This window comes from Hermetia illucens, chromosome 5, assembly GCF_905115235.1.
Source record: "Hermetia illucens chromosome 5, iHerIll2.2.curated.20191125, whole genome shotgun sequence".
Taxonomy (NCBI): domain Eukaryota; kingdom Metazoa; phylum Arthropoda; class Insecta; order Diptera; family Stratiomyidae; genus Hermetia; species Hermetia illucens.
The window spans coordinates 28,400,158-28,422,945 of record NC_051853.1 but is presented as its reverse complement, the minus strand read 5'-3'; the positions used below and the strand labels follow the sequence as shown (position 1 = coordinate 28,422,945).

General features: G+C 38.5%; 1 protein-coding gene across 3 annotated transcripts in view; it reads right to left on the bottom strand.

The window, feature by feature from the left end:
* Nucleotides 1-21,320: 21,320 nt before the first annotated feature.
* LOC119656681 (solute carrier family 41 member 1) overlaps nucleotides 21,321-22,788 on the bottom strand; it is a 193,580-nt gene continuing 192,112 nt past the window's right edge. For all 3 annotated transcript variants that reach the window (XM_038063165.1, XM_038063166.1, XM_038063164.1), the window contains 3 exons: nucleotides 22,485-22,690; nucleotides 22,224-22,372; nucleotides 21,321-22,107 (listed from right to left, as the gene is read on the bottom strand). In XM_038063165.1, the coding sequence (XP_037919093.1) occupies nucleotides 21,865-22,107; nucleotides 22,224-22,372; nucleotides 22,485-22,690 (598 nt within the window). In that variant the 3' untranslated portion in view covers nucleotides 21,321-21,864. The remainder of the gene's footprint in view (nucleotides 22,108-22,223; nucleotides 22,373-22,484; nucleotides 22,691-22,788) is intronic.

Here is a 22,788-nt window from a genome sequence, read left to right as displayed (position 1 = left end):
GATATCCTCATTTACACTAGTCCAACGTAACGTAACGGCAAGACGCCGTTCATTGTCTTTTATATTCGGCCAACAATCAGAATCATAGAGAGCGACAGGACGAACGACATTGCGGTAAATTTTAGATTTTAGACGTTCGTTGATACGTCGATCACAAAGAACACTAGTTGTGGAACGCCACTTCATCCAGGTTGCGTTAATGCGTGAAACAATTTCATAATGCAGTTCTCCATTGGCTGATAGCGTTGATCCGAGATACTTAAATCAATCAGTTCTGGGCAGATCACTGCCGCTGACAATGGTTGCACCTGTTTCATGAGGATCGGTCGTCAAAAATTCAGTTTTGTTTAGATTCAATCGCTTAGCAGGGAACAGTGCCGGGATTCAGTTTCAGTTTCATGGCATCTCGACTATCAGGTAGCCACTATCTAACACCGAATGAGAAGATGCCGGACTTTCGATGGACGCCTGGAGGATCCTGATTGGGGCAGACTTTAATGTCAGGACATTTAAATGGGCGTCCGGATAGCTGAGTGGTTATAGCACAAGGCTGTCGTTCGGATGGACTTGTGGGATTTGTATCGTGATTTGACGTCGGATACCAGTCGACTCAGCTGTGAATGAGTACCTGAGTCAAATCAGGGTAATAATCTCGGGCGAGCGCAATGCTGATCACATTGTCTCCTGCAGGCTATCCTGCAGTGTACCGTTACGGTCTTGAATGATGTACTCTAACACACTTCAAGGCCCTGATCTAATATGGATTGTTGCGCCAATGATTATTATTATATTACATTTAAATGGAGTATGCCTGCTCTAGGATCTAAAGGAAAGCGCAAATGCGCGAACGTTCAGGATCGCAGGCTGCGGAAGAAGTATTCCCGACGTAACTTTCATGCCGAATTAGCTGGTGTCGTCGGTGTAGGGGTTATGAGCAGGGTGCAGATGTCTTTTTCTTTTCTTTTTTTTCCCCGAGTGGGGAAACAAATTTAAAGTCATGGCGGAGTCTTTTCAGGATGTTCTCAATCGCGTGCGTTCATCACACAAATTGCTCCGCCGCAGCACTCCATCCCCAACTGAAATCAAAAGGGGTTTCCGCAAGGGACTAGACGCATGGATCGCCCAGCCCGACTGCCACCATGTTTGGGAATCCCCCTTAAATTCGAGGTAGAATGATGTAGCTCACAGTATGTGCGAGTACTGTTCCCACCTTTCCACCGAATTTGGTCTCAATCGCTATAACCGTCTCCGAGAAAAATACGTGTGATGGACAGAGGACAGGGAACAAAGTCCCAAGGTGATAGCCGGTGACTTTAATGCGTAGGCTACGAGTGGGGCAGCAAAGAGACTAACGCAAGGGGGCGGTGTTAATTACAAGCATTCTGCCAGTTGGAAGGACTTCACGCACAGCAACCATCAGGCAATCACCTTTGAACTAAGGATGGAGCCACAAGGCGGGAGACCCGTACCCTGGCAGCCGAAATCCAAAAGAACACCAGGATGGTCTTCAAAAGCAATGGATGAGCAAACATTCATGGAGATATAGTAAGACTTAACAAGCAAAGCAGGCAACACCGTAGATGGAGTTCCCCATGTCACACAAAGTATCTCGTCGATGCCTAGGAGATCCCCAATCCCCACTAGAAGACCCAATTATTGGTGGAACTTGCTAGCCTTCGTTCGATTTGCCACAGAGGCAGTCGAAGAACTCAGAGGCAATAGGTAGGATCGATCACCGGCAAAAGGACTATAGAGAAACCTGATCACGTGCCCTATGAATTAAAATAAAATTCAATTTGAGTCCGTTTGGGACTCGCTCATTATGCTTGTACCATTTTTATTATCAGGCCCGTTCACACATGTTACAAAACAAGATGCGTTCTTCGAACAAGGTCCTGTTATTATCTTAAGATAAGAATATGTCAGTGGAAAACTACAACTATGGTACAGGCAATATAAAATACATTATGCCTGCACCCAATAATATTTATTCTATATGTATGTCCTAAATATTCATATTGTGCTATTACTACCCCTCCCCTTAAGCTGATTCGTCCCGAATCTGTTTGTGATCGGCGATGTAGCGTACTATACGTTCGATTTCATTTTCGACGTCGAAATTCATAGGTCGGTTAGGTCGTCTGATCGTCGGCTTACCACGGCATTTTCTACGCATTACTATAATACCAGCCGGAATCGCTGTTGCCACGACGAGGACAAATGCATACCATGCATACTCATTGTTGTTGACTTTGTCGGCATCAAATTGTCGGATCTTCTCCAAATTGCGGAGATGTACCTTATGCAGGTACGGCAATGTCGGCTGTATCGAATGTGCTGACACATTAAGCTGGAACTGCTTTGAAATTTGCGGAACCACTGATGACACCTTACCTGTAACTTTGTACAGTGTGTCGTTGACGAGAATATCCTCTTCAAACTGTGCGAGGAATGTACCCGTAACAGTCACCGAGTGATTTTTCTCTACTATTGTGGCTGTTGCATCATTAATGATCAATGTATCATCATCAACCCTTTCGATTGGTGAGATGTGATATGAAGTGACCGTTTTACACGTTGCGACGTTTCCATTGAAGATCATTGCAAGGCATTTATCAAAACGATCGTGCTTGCAGACTGGTTTACCCTTACCTTCCTTACAATTAACCAGTGGCAGTGTGTTTTTTTTGCACTCGGCAACATACCTATTACTTAAATCTAATACAGGACAGGATTAACAATGTTTAATTGAGCAAGGGTAACCGAGTAAACAGCGTTCGTTAATAAGGATATTACTCTTTGATTTCTAATGGTAATAATTTGAAATAACTCAGGAAATATTGGTTCGCTGATATCATAATACTCTCTTTTTATTAAATTTATGCGCTCTGTCAATTCATTAATTTTCTCAGTTAGCTCAGAATTAATTTCCACCTGCTGATTTTGTGCGCCTACTAGCCTAGACTGTCGTTCTCCTAACAAAACAAAGTCATCGTGATCAGGTGTACCTGCAATAAATTTGATAGCAGAACCAAGGAAGTCGATTGATCGTCTATGCCTGCGTTCACCAAGCTTTAGAGACGACAATAATCTAGACATTTCATTCGCATCTGCGTCCAGTGATTCCTTCTTTTCCGATATTGAAAACATTTTTCTTAAATCACTAATATCTCCTATTATACTTTTCGTAATGATATATAATTAGATGAACTATAGTCAAAGATTTTACCGGCGACGGTGGTGACCAATGTTAATCTGGAAAGAGAAACATTAACGAATATTATCTTTGTGCACCTCTTTACCATCTACTAGTACCGCAGTACCTAAATCTTTCTGCACATTTTTCCTATCATACTTATTCGAAAGCTTATTCCCACAACGTTTATTCCTTTTGACAAATATTTCTTGCCCCTTTTTAAATTTTCTATTGACCCTTTTTTTGTTGTGATAATTATTTTGAGCTTTTTGGGCATTTAACAAAAGTTTTTCCGTATTAAGTTTATTTGAATCAGAAATGTTCCAAAGTAAGTCAATAGGTCTTGCTTTTGTTACAGAGTGTATAGAATTGTTATACTTTATTAACGCTAATTGGATAATTTCACTAAGATCTGTAAGTTGCATATCCTTTTTTATCGCTCTCGATATTTCTGCTAGAGTTGAATGGAATCTCTCGACTTGTCCATTGCTTGTACTGTGCATAGCTGGAACTTTATGGTGAGACATACCAAAGTGGTCTCTAATAAGGGATTGTATAACATTTGAACAGAGTGATGGCTCATTATCCGTAACTAATATTTTCGGATTTTTGAAGAAACCAATTATTTTCGTAAGAAGAATTTTAATATCTATAATTGAACGTGAATCAATTTGTTCCACTAGAGCATATTTTGAAAATTTGTCTATGCACGTAAGGAAGTAGTTATTCTGAGTACTGTAAATATCCATATGCAGGATTTCACCAGGATATTTGGGTAATGGCGTACGCTTCATAATTTGCCTTTTCGGATGTCTTTGGTATTTAGACTCTACGCAAATTTTACAATTACTAACGAATTTTTTTATTTCCTTACGAAGTCCAGGAAAAAAGTATGTATCCAGAATTTGGTGATAGTTCTCCTTCGCTGAACGATGTGCTCTATTGTGTTCCATTGCAATAGTTTCCAGCTGATCATTTTCATTTATTAAATCCATCACAATCTTAAAATCACAATGCTTAAAACGAACCGAGGGAAACAGATTGATAATATCATTCTGTATTTTTCCAAGGATTTCCAAAGAACAGTGGACTCCATTAACTACCTTCGCGTCAACTATCTCCTTTAACTTTGAATATAGACTTTCGGTGTTCGAAAAATCAATTTCGTGACGTAGGTACCCATTAAACAATTTAATTGTTGTTACTTTTAGATCCTTGCCCACCGAAAGAATAATCTGACTTTTAAAGCAATTTATAGGCGTTGACACTGTCCTTATGACCTGAGATAGGGATACCTCACTGTTATAGCAATTTCCGCTAGATTCACCATTTCCAGTAAGATTCTGAAAATACTGACGAGATAGCGCGTCTGCGATAACATTTTGAGACCCAGGCTTATAATGAAAAGTCGGTGTGAATTCTTCGATAAAGCTTTTCCAACGCTTTAGCTTGGTGTTAGGATTTCGATCAGATATCGCGAATGTTAGTGGTTGATGATCGGTATAAATGTGAAGATTGTTTACTCCATAGAGATAATTTCTAAGAGACTGCAATGCCCATACTATGGCAAGCATTTCTCTCTCATTGGTCGCATAGTTTTGCTCAGTCGCACTAAGCGTTCGTGATACGAAAGTAATCGGATGTTTGTCCTGAGATAACACAGCACCAATTGCTACCGATAAGGCATCAGTTGTGAGCTCGAATGGTCTGCTGAAATCCGGAAAACGTAAAGTAACGTCCTCTGATACTAAAATCTGCTTTAACTTGTTGAAGGCATCTTGAGCATCCTTCAACAATGTAATTTTCTTTTTTTCTGACTTTTTTGCACTAACATTACCATTTTCTCCTCGCAATAATTGAGTCAAAGGTTTTGCAATTTTTGCATAATCACGTATAAACCGTCGATAGTAACCCGATAATCCTAAGAAGGATCTAAGGCCCTTAATAGTAGTTGGCTCTTTGAAATTAAGAATAGCACTTACTTTGCTATCTGCAGTTTTTAAACCATTTTCAGATACAACGAAACCCGTTTTGAAAAAATTACATTTTCCCAATGAAATGCGCATATTCGCATCTCGAAGCTTTTTTATTACTATTTCAATATCTTTTAAATGACTCTGAATATCGGAAGAAAAAATTATAACGTCATCAATGTAGACGTGGCAACGGACTCCTATGTCGTCATACATGTACATCATCGATCCCTCTCTGAAAGATACTCGGAGCATTTTTCAGACCAAATGGCATTCGACAATATTCGTATTTGCCATTATTAACGGAAAACGCCGTTTTCTTACGATCTTTTTCTGACAACAAGATTTGATGAAAACCTGACTTTAAATCTAAAGTAGAATAATACTTGGATTTTCCTAAATTCGACAATATAACTGAAGTATCTGGAATAGGATATTTATCCGAAACAGTTTTCGCATTGAGTTTTCGAAAGTCAATTACCAGACGTAGTTTAGGATTTCCCATTTCATCTACACCCTTTTTATTAACTACCCAAATTGGGCTATAATTCCATCCATATCATTTATTTCAGACAATACATAAAAATCAGAAATACGTCCCATAATGTTTATCTGACATTTCGCGGTGATATGTGTTTTCCCATGAATGGAATGTACATCAAATTCATCGTTTTTAAGGTTTTGTGTAAACACAAAACCTTATTAAAATCGGTTTACTGTCTGTCTGTCCTTCTGTCTGTCTGTCTGTCTGTCCGTCATACGCATTTTTCTCGGAGACGGTTGCAGCGATTGACACCAAATTTGGTGGAAAGCTGGGAACTGTGAACGCTCACGCATACAGTGAATTACATCCTTTAATGACGAATTTAAGGGGGGGTCCCCATACATGCAAAAGGGGGGTGTAAATTTTTTTTTCATCAAATATAGTCATGTGGAATATCAAATTACAGGTCTCGGTTAGTACTTTTCGAAGACGGTCTTAGTTTTGACATTTGTTGAAAAGGTAGGGAGGGCGGGGGGTCGAAAGTGACTATTCCTTTACGGGGGCCATTCTCAGAAACTACCCAACTGAAAAATCTGAAAAAAATCAAGAGGCTGCCACTATATGGTGCCTGGGCTCCGAAATATCTTCCACACTGATATCTGCACAAATAAAGTTAATAATAGTATATTACTATAATTTTTAGTAATTCGCTGCAAGACCCCCTTAAGTCCATGCTAGGACCACGAAATTTCGCAAAAATATAGGATATAATATAGAGCATGATCTCACCAAGTTTGGTGGAAATCGCACTATTACTAACAAAATTATAATACGTCAAAGTTGTCGCTTCTTTGCAAATTCAAGACTATGAATGTCAATATCATCCGAAAGTAAATATTCTCACATAATATATGCATATATTACGTGCTACGTACTAAGAAATACACAAAACCTTTCGTACCTGAAGCGTCCAGCTTCCGGTTTCCCGACTTGTTTAATTTAGATACACCAACTAGAAATGGAAGATTTTTCACATAGTTTCTTTCGGCACCTGTGTCCAAAAGAAGTTTAATTTTCTCACCGTTTAACAAAGTGTGTTGAACGTATGGAAGACATGCTTTTGATTGTAAAATGTCTACAACAGAACTATCCTTTAATTTCTCTACCCAGAATGTGTTCAATTGATGTCTTTTTGAAAAATTATTGTTTGATGATTTCGAACGAAAATTATTATTTTTCCCGAATTTTGTCTAAATCTAGACGTTGATGGATCTACATTGGTTCAGGTTGAGATTGGGCTCCATCTTGTGTAGTTTTGTTAATCACTTTATAACGTGGACTTTTACCCAAATTACTCGTATGTTCCCTATCAGAGTTCGAATTAGCAAAAGCAGCGGCGAAATTATAGCGTTGTCTGTTAGACTCTAGTTCCTGTGCGAGAGCCAAGGCAGATGGTAAATCCTTTGGTTGACTCGCAAAGAGAGTATCACCGATAGGTCTTTTAATACCAGAAATGAAAATACGCAATGCGTCGTCTCTATACTTTTCATTTAAGGATTTCAAAACTACGCTTTCATCGCCATATTGCATTATGTTCTTGTTGAAAATAATCCAGGGCCAGAGGTGGTAGTGACACCTTCCAGCGCCGCGGAGCTGTTCGAAATATGCATGTCCGAGGGTATATTTCCTGCACCATGGAAGCGGCAGAAGTCGGTGCTTCTAGGGAAACCGTTATCCTATAGACCTATATGGTTCCAAAACACTGTGGCGAAAATGTTGGAGCGGGTAATTTATAATCGATTAATCCCAGGCGTCGAGAGTCAAGGAGGCCTTTCAGATAGACAGTATGGGTTCCGTAAAGCCAGATCAGATACTGATACCATCAAAATGGTTACTGGCTTGACCGAAAATCCAATTCATGGAAGTGGTTGTACCAGCAAATATTGTGAAGTGTTAGCCCTGGATGCGAGCAATTTATTCATTTCGGCTAATTGGAACCTTTTACGAAAGGCAACGATTTGTGTTCCCACATACCTCGCCGCTATTGTCGATAGTTACTTGCTTTGGTATAATACAGATGATGGACCCAAGGAATACACTGTCTCCGCGGTTATCCCGCAGGCCGCTGTACTGGGCCCACCGCTGTGGAACATTATTTATAATGATGAGGATGCCACGATGGTGGGTTACGCCGACGATATCGCACTGGTTGTGTTCGTTGAGGAAAAGATGGAAGCGATCTTCATCACTAAGCATCGGGAATCGTATCATCACTTCCAAACCATCAAATATTTGGGGTTGGTGATAGACGGAAACTCAATTTTAAGCAGTACATAAAGCATATTTGCGGAAAACATCCACTATGAGTATGCCTCTGGGAAAGATGACGGTGAACGTAGGACGATCGCGGCATACTTGCTGGCCGCTTATAGCCAGGGTGGTGAGTTCTGTCTTGTTGTATGCAGTTTCAGTTTGGGAAAAAACGCTGCATGTTTTAGGCAATGCACATAAACTGATTACGGTCTACAGAAGAACAGCCTTAAGGGAGGGTTCTGCGTTCAGCGTTCATCAACGCGACAATGATGCCGATTGACATTACAGGTTGATTTCGTCGAGGAATGGCTGGAGAGAAAACAAGGGGGGGGGGGGGGGAATCAACTATAATCTCAGTAGGGTAAGTGCCGAGAGAGATACAAGGAAAATGAGGGTTTGTATTCAAAGAAGAAAAATGTATTATAGGTATAGGTATGGAATAGGCTATAGCCAATCGACTGAGAGAAAAAATAGGAGAGTCCAGTGTATGAAATTCACAATGATTTAAAATAGAAAATATATATTTTATTTCATGTTTTGAGTAACACACGTGTAATTATTTTTAATGTGACATATTTAGCTTTCTTACGCAAAGGATCGCGTCTTCCTACTTTTCTTTACCTTGCCTCGCAAAACCGACCCTAATATAGGTTTCGACAAAACTCCAGTCCCTTGGTTCTGTATAATTCTCTTCAATTCGTCCTTGAATCGCTCGAACCTTTCTAGGTCTCCCCTCACTGTATAAAGCTCCTGAGAATCGTGAGTTAACCGTTTTCCTTTCATTACAATGCCACTGTTCGGATGCCATACAAACGCCTTAGTCCTGACAAATTTGGACTGACGAACTGTGTTCAATGGAGATTGATCAATGTTCGGTTTCTTTCTTAAGGGGGTCATCCCGTGTGTCGGGTTGGAGAAATCGATTTTTTTTTTTTGCATGAATTGTATCTATATATAGTGGAGAATATGTGGGCAAAGGGATTTTCCGATATTCCGAGTCCTTCAGAAATTACAGGGTTAAACAAGTAAGGAGTTTGCAGCCGCGGCTAGAGTACTCGATGAGAAAAAGCTTCGAATCTTTTTTTACCTGTTAGTTTTTTATCTGAGCCTTATAAATTTGAACACAGGTATAAATATAAAAAGATGAAAAGCCAATCAATTATCTAAACTTATTTGCTGTTTGGAATCTAAAGGATAATCCAGTCTAGAGTGAGCACTGAAAGGCGTTCAAGTTATACTCAGTTATATTTTGTTGAAAGTATTGTGCTATTTGTGTGTTCAGTGATTTTTTTAAATGGATCGTACGAAGGGAGATCGCTTTAAGGTTCAACGTCATGCTCGCACTAAAAAACGAGTATTTCATGGGAATCGATAGTTATCAGAGAAGAAAAAGGACTTCGTATCAACATCAGCAAAGAAACTTTTAGCAAGCAATTGCGACAAGTTTTGTATATTGTATATTGGTTTTTGCTGGAATTTTCTCCGGTATTTCTGCAAATAATAAAATATACGTAGTAGTAAAAGAGGAATGGGTAGGACATGTTGAGAAAAGAATGGGAACGCGACTTAGAAATGCAAAGAAGAATCACAAAGGCATTGGTGGAAAAGGGGCTGGAAAACTTACTAATAAGGACCTCACTACATTTTCTGGGCTAGCTATTCGTCGACACGCAAATTCCATAGAACGAATGAAGCAAGAAATTTGGGAAACTTTCTTCCATAAATGTTCTACAGACGAAAATCCTCAGCACCAAAATTGTCCAGCAGGCAAGGACACTTGGTGCAAATGGCGCAAAGCGGAAGCTAAAGGAGAACTGGATAGTATTCACCACGAGAAGGCACCTTTGACTGAAGAAGTTCAAACAGTCATCAAACCAATCTACGAAGATTTGTCACGAGATGATCTCTTGAACAGATGTTTAGGAGTAGAGACCCAGAATAACAATGAGTCGTTAAATGCAATGATCTGAACTTTCGCTCCTAAACACCTTCATTCTGGGGCCAAGGTCGTAGAAATAGCCACTTTTCTGGTTGTAATTATTTTCAATGAAAGATTCAATGGCATTCTCAAAATCCTAGTGACAATGGGATGTCAAGTTAGTCACATATGTCAGGTTTATGCCGACCGCCGTAATGAAGCGCGAATTTGGCGGTCCGAACGACGATCGACTGACCTCGCTAAAAGAGCCACAATTGACACCAGAGAGCAACAATCGGCCTTACAAGACTTTTTTGAAGAAACGGAGGGTGCTCTCTATGGACCAGGTATAACAGATTAATTGTGAGTTAAAATTTTACTGTTGATAATCACATTTAAATTTTCAAATGCGTTTTTCTCGAAACCGCATCTTGAAAATCGGCTGCCACCATAGCTCAAAATCTATCCAACCAAATTCTTTGAAATTTTCACAGCTTCTTTAGTACATATTTCTACGGTCCGCAAACTAGGATAATTGCAATCGGATGGGTCGTTTTTTTTTATTCATAAAAAAAGCCGTAAAAAAACACCAAAATCCGAAAAATTAAGTTTAAAAGCCCACCAAAAATTTACCTTTTAATATTTTCTAATTATCCTAGTTTGCGGACCGTGGAATATTGTCCACATTAAAATGCCATTTAGTTTTTTTCCCTCAGATGAACACAGCGCCCTCCAGCGTGGCAGCAGAAAAACACCTTTTTTTGGAGATGGGTGCATAAATTAACACCTATTCCGAAAATTAGCTACGAAATCAAGCTGAAAAATTTATCACATATACTAGAGATATCAATAAACATATGGTGAAAAAATCACATTTCTATCTTTATCCAGTCCTTCAAAATAATTTTTCAAAAAAAGGCAAAAAAAACAGCCTTCACACGGGATGACCCCCTTAATTCATCTAACTCAGTTTTGAGACGATTTGTTTCTTGTGACACAGCCTCAGAAATCGTAACAACCTTCCTTAGGTCCTTTTTCACCATAGGTCTCAGGCTCTTCTGACATATGGCAAAAGATTTTGGTTTCGGCGTATCGTCGTTTGTTCCAACTGGTTTGTAGATTTTCATGGTTGATATTGATGTGAAATTCCAAATTCGGAGAAGATCTCTTCAAGAAGGTGAATGATGAATGTACGGAAGACGAAGGCTATTTATAGGGTTATTGAAGGAAGGAATATTGGAAATAATTATAACATCTTCTGGCCAAACTTAATGGGTAATTCCTTAATTATTGGGCTAATAACTAACTAAAGAACAATTGAATTTATATTTGAGTAATGAAATCCCAATTAAATTTAATTATCTAAATTCTCTATCTAATCAAAATGCAATTAGCCCACAATGCCAGGAGCATTCGTTAGTGTTGACGTGATCTTGCGAGAAATCTAACATTCCGGCAATTTGGGAACAATTGGTTGAACTGAAGAACGTTTATCAGGAACTATACTGAACGTGTCTACCAGGAATGGAGCCGTCTAAGGTGCTTATTGGGGGATACGAACCCATTCGCACAAAGTATTATTTAAACCTCACCAAAAAGAACCTCCGAATCATAGTGGGAATCCTCACACCTAATTCTCTTGTTACACGAATTTCATGTAACACGCATTTTTTACATGAATTGTTTTGCTTTACCATAATTTTAAATATTCTAAAAATTCTTTCATAATTTTTATTTGTGTGACTTTTTTCTATTCTAGTACTGCTAACAAATTGCATAATTTAATATCGTATTATATTTTTCTCAATTCAATTTAATGTAAAATTATAAGAAAAATTTGAAGTTCGAACCAAATGTTACAAAAACCGTTGGATACCAAACATACCTATTGTGTGGATTATTTGCGTCTCTTCTCCTTAAGTGAGAATCCCCAAAATATATTATATGTAATTTTTTTTTGTTCGCAATTCATTGTAATTTTGAGAATTGGAAAGGAAAGATAAGAAGTTTAATTGCCTTGGATGTTTTAAAAGTTTTAAGTAACACTAAGAAAGTGCTCGTATGAATTTATCAACCCAATGACGGGTAAGTTAAGTAATTTCCAAATTTTTGCAATGGATTTAAGGGGGTCATCCCGTGTAAAGGCCGTTTTTGGCTTTTTTTAGCAATTTTTTGTAAAGAACTGGATAAAGATACAAATACGAATTTTTCACGGTAGATTCATTAATATCTTGAGCGTGCATAGTAGTTTTTTCAACCCGATCGCATAGTTCATTATTGAAATACAGAGCAATTTATACACCCATCTCCAAAAAGGAGCTTTTAGCCATAAAACCTTAACTGGCCATTAATTCGCTACACCTAGTCCATACACCTTAGGTTTCTCCAAGAAACACATGTACAGCCTTCGCTTCAATTCTTGTCCTTTTAGCGAAGTCATTCGGACGTTATTTGGATCGATAAATGCGAGCTTTATTACGGCGATCGATATAAATCTGGCATGTGACTTATCACGTGTTTAACACTATAATTTCCAAACGACTCCGAATATCAAAAAATCACTTTACCCATATATTCTACCCTATATCTAGATACAATTGATGCCAAAAAAAATTCGATTTCGCAGATCTGACACACGGGATGACCCCCTTAATCCATATACACTGCATACTACGAACCCTGTATAAATGGAACCTTTGTACAACGGAATATCCTTTCATAAGATATCCAAAAAAACCTTTTATATCTAAGGAGCGTAGCTTCCCGTTCCCAAATTGTTCGAGAATAAAGTCATTACTGGATATGTACGGTATTACTGCACACATACGATCCCTTCCACACTTTTTCAAACGGGTCTGCGGCCACTATATCAATAGGCTTGTTATAAGAAAAATTTAATTAAAACAAGTCAAAATTAATACCTCTGAACATTACTTTATTGTCATTAAAAATATATCAGTTTTTATTGACATTATATTCATAATAATTTTCATTCTATCTCAAATATGGAGTTTTTGTCTTTTCTTTTTAAAAATATTCAATTTTCTATTGCCATTTTCCTATTTAATTCCTGCCTCTGTTATTCAAAGCATATTTTTTCTCAAATTTGTAGCTTTATTACTCTATTATTTTATCTAATACTGTTTCATTCGTTTTATTGGATTGCAGAAATAGATTTTGAGGAATTTTCGGTAGGTGGTTTAAGTGACAGTGAGAAGATACATTTGCAAGTAGTACCACGTGTATATAAGAGCGCTAGAAGGTAGTTTTTTGATTTAGTACACCACATTTGGTTCAAGTGTGAACGAGTATAAGAATCGCTTATTGTCTGAAGGATAAATTAATGTTTTGCTTCCTTGGAGTATACTTTGATTGAGATACATGTATTATATACTTGCTTTTTGTTCATGAAAATCCTCAAAATTTACTTGTGTATCCAAAGTAGTAAGCTTTCGTCATGGAATTTTTCCTAAGTGAAATGTTGCTTTGACATAAAACTGCGAAAAATTATGGAGCCTTAATAAAAGCAAATGGTTAATATGCATCAAATTCATGATCTTTATCATGTTTATCTATGTATCAGAAAGGAAGTCTTGTGTCCTGATTAATATTTGAGCATGAAAACGGTGCAAATACATCATGTAAAATTTATAATTTTGCAGATTTATTCCAGTAAAAATGGTTTGAAAATAATTTTAAATTTAAAAGCTGTTGGTTCTGAATAAATATTTGCTACTATTTTTCGGTACTTTATCAGACTATTTCAGTTTCTTTATGTTTGGTTGGTATATTCGAAGTCATAGGATAATATTTGCTAGGACGACCTGTGATTTCATATTGAATGCCAAAAATAATTGTTGTGTTGTTTATGCCACTAATTTCCTTGACAAACATTCTTATCTTTTATGAGTTAAGCGCATATGACTCTTGATTGCTTCTATGTGGATTTTAAGTATAATCTGTTTGTTTTTTAACGAACTTGGAACTAATAAAATGTATAAATCAAGGATTTTGAAAGCATAACATCCAAAATGTGGTTTAGGACTACCAATAATGTCAGTTTATTTTTCTTTTCATTTGCTATGCTTCAACTAGTCATAGGTTAGGACTTCAGTACTTTAAACTGTGCCGTTTCTAATTGAGGAAATTGATAATTAAACAGTTGGAAATCTCTCCCCGCGTTTCTAGCGATTACTCATGTGAATTAATAGCACTTGTTTTTTCTATGCGTTAGTATAGAATTTTATTTCGCAAATATCGATATTTCGGGAACCACTTGTTCTCTTCATCAGTGCTAACAAGTCTTGTTAGAACTGATATTTCGGGACTTGTTAGACTGGTGAAGGGAACAAATGGTTCCCGAAATATCGGTCTTTGCAAAATAAAATTCTGCATTAGCGAATAGAAAAAACAAGTTTTATTATTTCAAATGCAAATTCTTTCCTCTATTTTTTTTTTCATAAGTATAGAGTGAACCATAACGGACAGACATTACAAAGAAGAATGAAACGAATGTTAATCCTTGCTGTGACGACTGCAATGTCTTAAGTATGAATGAGAATCAATCCCTGGATGAATATAAACAGTCCGTGCCGATTATAAGGAATTAAACATAAACAATTTGATAATGAGAAAAAAACATTTAGTAAAAAGAAAAAAAATGCATTCAAAATACGCTGACGTCAACTAAACACGAAGCTATCACAGTTCTAAGTCTCTTACAAATTAGCCAGCGAATATGAACCACCTATTCAACAGTGCTAAAGAAGTCAGCGGGAATTCTGAAAACCGACCCGCTTCAAAATGGCTTCCAGGAATCAATAATAACAAGTCGGAAAAACGAAGCTCGGCATATGCTATTATTAACTTTATTTAAGCAGATGTTGCAACGATGGTTGTTTCTGGGCCTATCTACAAGGACCGCAACCGATGGCGGAAGAAGGCAAAACTTCCTAGGAATGAGGATGTGGACGTTGCTGCCCTACCAAATGTGGCAATATCCAGAGAAATCGACGTAAGGAAGCGGAACTTTGGGCGGAAGGTGGGACAAACGAATAACCCCTTTGAGACCTACACTGAATGCAGCTGACTCTTCAGTTACCGGCGGTTTTTACATTAGACAACATTTATGTCTACAAACATAAAGGTTCGTCGAATTAATTTGCAGGATGCCAAAGCCGCTTCGTTTCTACAAACAGCAAAGCTGGTAAAGTCCCGCAGACTAACCTTAAATATTTCTGGCGCATGAGCCATGGGTTCGTTTTAACATCATTTGTGGTATTGGATCAGTAAAGGGGAATAGGACATCTTACAATACCAAATTGGTGATAAGAAAAAAACGCTACGATTCTCTGTGTCCTTCACCAACTCAAGAATTAAGAAAACCTTCTCCCTTTTCAACAGAATTGGCCAGTAACCTCTGACAAATTTACAACCGGTTGTTTTTTTTTTTATCAAGAGAAGATAATAAATGCAGTGTTGAGTTCTTTGAGAATCCAAGGTCGTCTCTGATGATGGAACGTACACTCTCATGACTTAGACCTATTAAATGAACAATTTCGTCGATGGTGAGACCGGTCTTTTTCGAAAAGCTGCTTAGCTGCACGGATATTTCCATTTGTGATAGAAGTTCGAGGACTCCAATTGTGACCCTGTTTTTCCACCATTTCGCGTCTTTCAGAAAAACATTTATTCTATTCGTAAATGCGAATATTGGACAGAGTTTCAGCACTTCTTCTTCCGTCAACATTTTTTTAATAACCCATTGGGCAACAGAATTAGAAACTGCTTGCTCACTTATGTAATATTGACAGTGGGTGCTGAAGTGGAGTAGGTTGACCTAGAAGGAATTCGTGGAAAAGACTTCCGACTCATCAACTTCTTCAGCCTTTAAATTTGATTGACCCTCCTACTTCAAAAATGTTAGAGTTGACTAGAGAGTGGCCGGTACTAGACGAAGACCACCGTTACTTAAAATTTAGACCACCCTTACTTAGAATTTAGTTTAGCTATTGTAGGCGAACGGATTGTAATACAAAGGTGGAGTACTAAGAAAACTCTATTGGATAAAGTTCAATGACTTTCTTTGGAACGAAGTGCAGGTCCTCTTTATGACTAAGGATTCCTTTGGCGATAGAAGATGAATTGGAAACTCTGAATTGCGCATTTTTACAGTGCTTTGAAAACGCTTGTCCTACTACTCAGAAAAGGAACTCACAGTGTGGATATAAGAGATTCGCAAGAAATTCGAAACATGACTTCGTTAAAAGGTATTGTGAGGAACTGAAAGGTTAAAGAGAGACTTCAAGCATGGGCAGAGTCCTTACAAGAGATGAGTTAGCCGAATTGGATTCTCTTAGTCAGTCCGATGTAACTTTCAAGACCTCGATATTTGATTCAGTATAGGCTCTCTTGGAAGTACACCATCCGGGAGAAGAGGTAACAAAAGTGGGATTGAGAAAATTGGCGATTTCCGCAGACCTTAAAACACGATAGTATTGCAGGAAGAAAGGGAACAGTGCGAGAGCGGTGGTTACAAATGAAACAGCAAGAGCCCCTATACTATCCTTAGCACTTCAGAGCACTTAGAATGGATGGCTCTCTATCCAGTGTTGCTAAAGGAGAGCATAGAGTGACTTCTAAGAAATATTTTTCTATCATCTCTTGCTATGGGCTACGTGCTCACCTTTTGGCACAAGGTTAAGGTAGTCCTCATACTGAAGTTTGGACACGATGGCTATTCAAACCCAAAAACTTTAGACATATCAGCTTAGTATCATTCTCGCTGCAATGTCTAGAGAGATCGGTTGAGCGTCATGTTCGCGAGAAGGCACTAAGGTCACATCTACTAACCGAAAGCCAACATGCTTTCCAGTGTGGAAAGTCCTGTTAGTCTAGTCTTCATTACCTAGTTTCGAAGATAGAAGACGCAATTCTGAAAGGTGATCATTCGATGGGTCTGTTCGTGGGCACATTGCCTTTCCAAGAACTTTGTGATACCATAGAAGTAATAAAAACTTGTTGTTTCTTTTCCGTTGGTGTGGGTATTTTATTCTTGCAAATACCGATATTTCGGGAACCACCTGTTCCCTTCATCAGTGCAAACAAACTTGTTCCCTTTATCAGTGCAAACAAACTTGTTTGCACTGATGAAGGGAACAAGTGGTTCCCGAAATATCGGTATTTGCAAGAATAAAATACCCACACCAACGGAAAAGAAACAACAAGTTTTTATTACTTCTATTAATAAATCGTTGGAAACACCGCATAATTTCACTCTGGTTTGTGATACCGTCTGAGAGCACGCTGTAAATTATACTATAATTAAGTGGATCCATGTTAATCCAGTAGTCATTGACTGCTGAAGTAGTTCCTGATGAAAGACGCAATAAAAGGCTCTCGCAAGAAGGTTTATTATCGTCATTTCTGTGGAGCGTGTTGATCAACTCATTGCTGTGTGAAATGTAAAATCAATCAATACACGTCCGGGTTTATGTGGATGACGTAGCTATGCTAGCTGTTGGTCGAAACTTCAGAACGGTATGTAGAAATACACAAAAAGTCGCTCATTTTATTAATAGTTGGTGCCTCAGACATGGGCTTTCAGTAAATCCTAATAAAACCGTGATGATATTAACTACAAGGTGGACCAAAAGTTCGTTTACTTTTGAATCGGTAGCTGCACCGAAGAGCGATGGCGGGGTGGGGCGGAGGGGTAACGAAACGCAAGAGCAGCAAGTGGGAATTCAGTATCACAGTGTCATTCAGTGGAGCACAACATGCATTCTGTTTTCGCGTGTATTATCGAAACAACGTTTCTTTGACTATAGCGCAACGACAATTTTGCGCTCATTACAACATTCGGCATAAAAATGAAGCTCCAACGATTTAACTGATTAGAAAAGAAAGATTGACATTTACATCCGTACAAACTTCAAACGGTACAGGAATTAAAACCTCAAGATCATACTCACAGGCTCCAGTTTGCTAATGAAGTGTTAGAAAAGTTCACTAGCTATACCAACATTTTTTTCTCAGACGAAGCACACTTCCACATAACTGGACAAGTAAACAGACAAAATTGCAGTTTTTATCTAATTTGTCCAGTTTTTTTTTAAATTTTTGTTTGAAAAGTAGAAACACTTTTGGTTCGCCCTGTATAAAAAGGAGGAAACAGAATGGATGGGATTTGCCTTCCGAAGATGGGGGGAAAACCCTTCAACTTTCCGAAGAACTCCAATATCTGGGAGTTATTCAATATAAGAAGCTTCTTTGGCATAAACATGTAGAAGCAAAGATGAAACGGGCTCACACACCTTGTGGGCTGTGGACCTTTGCCTTGACACGTTTCCACTATAAGCTAGCCTCACTGCAAAGGATTGTACAAAAATTTGGGTATCGCTGGTACCATGAGCATGATATCCGGCGCAGCACAAGGTGCAGTAATCAATTTACAGCCATTGGATATATTCATATATTCAGAGCACTGTAGCGAGAGCAGCTCGTTGACTAATTTAGTTCTATGGGGAAACAGCGGACGTGAAGGTCACAGAGCATTGAAAGAGATATCGGAAGAACTAAATCCAGTTTCTGTAATGCTGATTCTCGGATTGCTATATATATTTCATATGAACTTATCCTCAAACAGAGAAACCTGGGAAGAATGCGAGCCTGAATATACTGAAGTCTTCTACAAACAGGATACGATTCTAGAGCAACAGTCTACCGTGTCCATCGTTCGGATAAAAACGAGAAGTTGGCTTTTTCTTTGGGACAATATAGGTACAATGATCTTTCAGATTAAAGTGTATGCGGTTCTAAAGGCAACATCCTGGGTGATATACGAGCGATTGAAAGACAGGCGCAATTTACAGCGACAGTTTTTCGGTCACCTCAAAAACTGTTTAGGAATGTAGAAATCTTTTGAATTTTCCTTCTAGATTCAATACTTACTGTGTCACTGTGGTGTAGAGGGAAGTGAATTTTCAGATGTTTTAACCAAAGAGGGCTCAATTTATCCCAATTAGAGTGTCAGTAGCATTGGCTAATACTACTGTCAACAACTTAGAACAAGTTCGCATAATGATGAGTGGCAGAGCTTAAATGCTGCTAAACAAAATAAACTTTTCCTGTCGGCAGCAAAAAGCATTGCTAAGTTTGTCCTGCCGAAAAGCAGGGAGATATGCAGAAATATTGCAGACATTCTGACTGGTCATAACTCACTAGCTGAACATATGCTTGAAATAAGAGTATAACAAAATGGTATGTCCATCCTTTTACGAACAAGTAGAATCCACACATCCTATGTGAGTGCCCCAACATGTGAACGGGACAAGGGCTGAAGAAAAAGAAGATGAATATGTTTACAGTTCCTACCTTCCAACTAAATTTTGTAACCGTTTCTGAAAAAGTACGTGTAACAGACAGGGAGACTGGCAGACAGACAGCAATGGATGCCAACAACTCTTGCGCGGTAGTGACTCTCGATGTGAGGAATGCCTTTAATTCTGCAAGGTGTTGCAAAATAATTGAGGCTTTAGCCACACTGGACACTCCCAAATACCTGCTGCGCATGCCGAAGCAAACATTGATAAAGATTAGGATTGGTGAATACTCCGCGAACACACCGAACATGCGCCATTCGCAACCAGCGCTTAAATACCTAGGGGTGATGAGTGACCAAAAATTAAACTTCAAGTTAAATCTTGAGAGATTTGCCAAATGTAGGTGGCCCAAGACAACGCCGTCGACCCCTAATCTCGAAAGCTGTCCGCTTAATCTTGTTTTATGCAGCCTTATTTGGGCTTTGGTATTGAAGCAAACAAGAAGCAAGTAGGAAAAAATTGCAGCCGCGTACCGACTGCTGACGTCGTGTTCTTACCGTATAGCATCAGGTGAGCAGTATTTGCTATAGTATCGGCATTGAGGCAAACATATGCAATCGCCGAGTCCTGTGCTTATCGTGTAAGGGTCGTTGAACTCATAGACGTGATATGTCGTATATTGCATGCTATATTTAACTGCTCGAGATTCGCTGCGCATAGGGCGGAGATGGAAATTATCGTCGGAGCGCTATTATCTCCCGAGAACATCATGGACCACATGTGGGTGGGCTTTGGAAAAATTAATGAAGGCCGTCCATAATATGCTGAGGAAGGAGGAGCTTAGGAGGAAAGTGATAAATAACAACAGGCGCCGCAGTTTTTAACTGATCCTGCCTTGCGACATAATTCCAAAAAGGCAGTCCCGCGCGATAAGCGAAGGAGGAGCAGGTGGTTTTAGTGAATCTAGGATAAGCCCTCAGTATCAAGTGAAGTGGTGTTCTACGTGCACCTGTCAGTTGGTTCGATTGTTTAGATGCCCCAGATTCTCTAGGTTGAGGTATCATCCTTTGTTCAGAAATAGGAAGGTTGTCGAAGAAAACTTCTTGCGCTTGATTGCGTCAAAATGATACAGATTGTCTGGTTGGCCTTCAGGTCCAATTGTGCTACACGATGACTGTTTTCAAAGAGCTGTTCCAGTGCTGTACCTTCTCCTTGGCCCTTGAGTGGTAATCTATTTTCCTGGATTTTCGAAAGCTCATCAAGTGAGGGGGAACCTTAAACAACAATGCTTTAAACTAAGATCTCCGGTCCGATGTCACTGTTGAATCCAAATCTGAAGAGCCAATTGGAGTAGGAAACATCTACTCGTTGAATTGAGCAGCAGGGAGGGGTCTGGGGTCTGATGAAATTTTAGATCTCCTGCTAGTTTATGTAGTTCTCTGAGCTGTCATGACAAAATCTTTTGTTAAGCCGATTACCTCATCAGCGGATGCATTCTGTTTGAAGAAGAATCTAGTCAGATTTTTGGTGCTAATGTATTACAGTTGCAACAAATCGCATCACATCTAACAATGGAAATTCTGCGATACCTAAATCAATCTGGAATGTGCCCGTTAGATGGGAGCATCGAGTACAGTAGACCGCTACGATCTGTGTGCTAGGAGGATGAGCTTCCCCTATCCTACACATTAATAAAAGGGAAGAACTACGCGAATGAGGGTAGAAATGGGGTCCGATGCGATTAAGTTTCAACCTAAGTTAGCGCAAACAAAGAAGGAGGTTCAAGCCTATAACTACCAAATATTGATGTTAATTAGAAAAGAGATAATTCCCAAGTTGCATAGGGAAACTAAGTGGAGAATGATTTGGAAAAGCAAGACTGGTTGACGATTTTCATAGCAGCGACAAGTGCAGCTAAATCATAATTAAAGTTCAGTTTCACAAAATCTCAATTCTTATCAGTTGCATTATTTTTAGAAATGTGAGAGATTTAGGGAAATCACGTCGAGTCCAAATTGATCGTAATCATTTTATATAAAGATAATACTGCAACAATAATACTACCGCCACTCGGTGGCGGTGTGGTTATTTCCCAAGAAAAAAAAACAGAAAGTGAAACAAATTAATAAGAAATTTTGTGTATTTTTTTTGTAGACGGCACAAATCAAATTTGGCAAACGAAATCACCATCGATTAAATTAAAAAAGTCCTTATTTCATAGTTACAATAAAAAAGAACTTAAAATTTGCCTCAAAGGCTCTGAGGTACATTTAACTTAAAATCTCAGGAATAAAGTTCAATCGCAATAATTTAAATTACTCATGATAGAGTTAAATATAATTAACGAATTAAAAATACAAATTTACATTTATACAAAATCCTACTACAGCCGATCGTTCCAAATTAGCGATCTTCACTTGCAGGGGGTCTTATAAACGACTATAGTTAACTATGCGTCTTTTACGCTACATGTTTTTACATAAATCACGGTATTTAGTGTTTACATATGTATACATACACTGAAATGGGGATTCTGAATAGCTGCGAGCTAAAAGCTTTTTAACTAGTTATGTAAGATAACTTTAAGTGTGTCGTCATTGTTTTCTCGTGGATCGAATTTGTGGGTTGGTTGCTTATGTAGTACAATCCAGGCTTAATTAATATAATCCAACCAAATTCGCAGGATCGACTACCGTCTGGGTGTCATCAGTCAATTCACTACGATCGCTCGCATATTCTCTTCCAATTGACTTCAGGAACAGGAAGGCCAGTGCTAGGAGACATGAGCCAAGCAAGTCTCCGAGGGCTGTTAGATATGGAATTGCTGAGTTATCGGGATCGATCTTCCACTTCCACATGACGTGAATTATGATGTGGGCAACATAGAGAAGTAACATGACCTGGAATGATTACATGGATTTTTCAGAGTGATATTTTAGTAGAAATTTGGTATATTCAAAAAGAAGATAGGTAGGTTTTGGGGAACCATAGAAGTGAATGAAATAATAATTCTTACCTGAATGAAGCTGACGAACAGATAGGAAAGCAAGAATGGATACTCAATTGTTGTTTCGGACCAATGTATGAAATCTGCCGCATATACGAACACAAGCTGCCCAGCAATCGAGAGAGCCAATAGGATACGAGCAGTTCGTGCGTAAGGAACTAAAAAGGATAATTGAAAAATTAGCAATAATGATAGTATGTTGTCCTGAAACATGTTTTTCATACCATATATGAAATAGTAAATGGACTTTTATAGAAGAAAACTACTTACCTCCTTTAAATAGCGCTCTCCAAGGTAATTCAAAAATGCGTGTATGTGGCGGGATGATACCGATAATTGAGCTTTGATGAAGCATTGTCGAAATCTTGCTAGCCTGAACTGATACCAAGTTACCGCCGATACCATTAACAATTGGTTGAAACACCACAAATCCATTGAACATATCCACAGCTTTGTCCAGTACAAGACCTCCCAATCTGCAAATTAAGTTTTCAAAAAGTTAATTTTTTTTGCCCAATAACCGTACAAGCTAAATAACAATTACAAACAGACTTTAGTATCTATGCCGACAAGA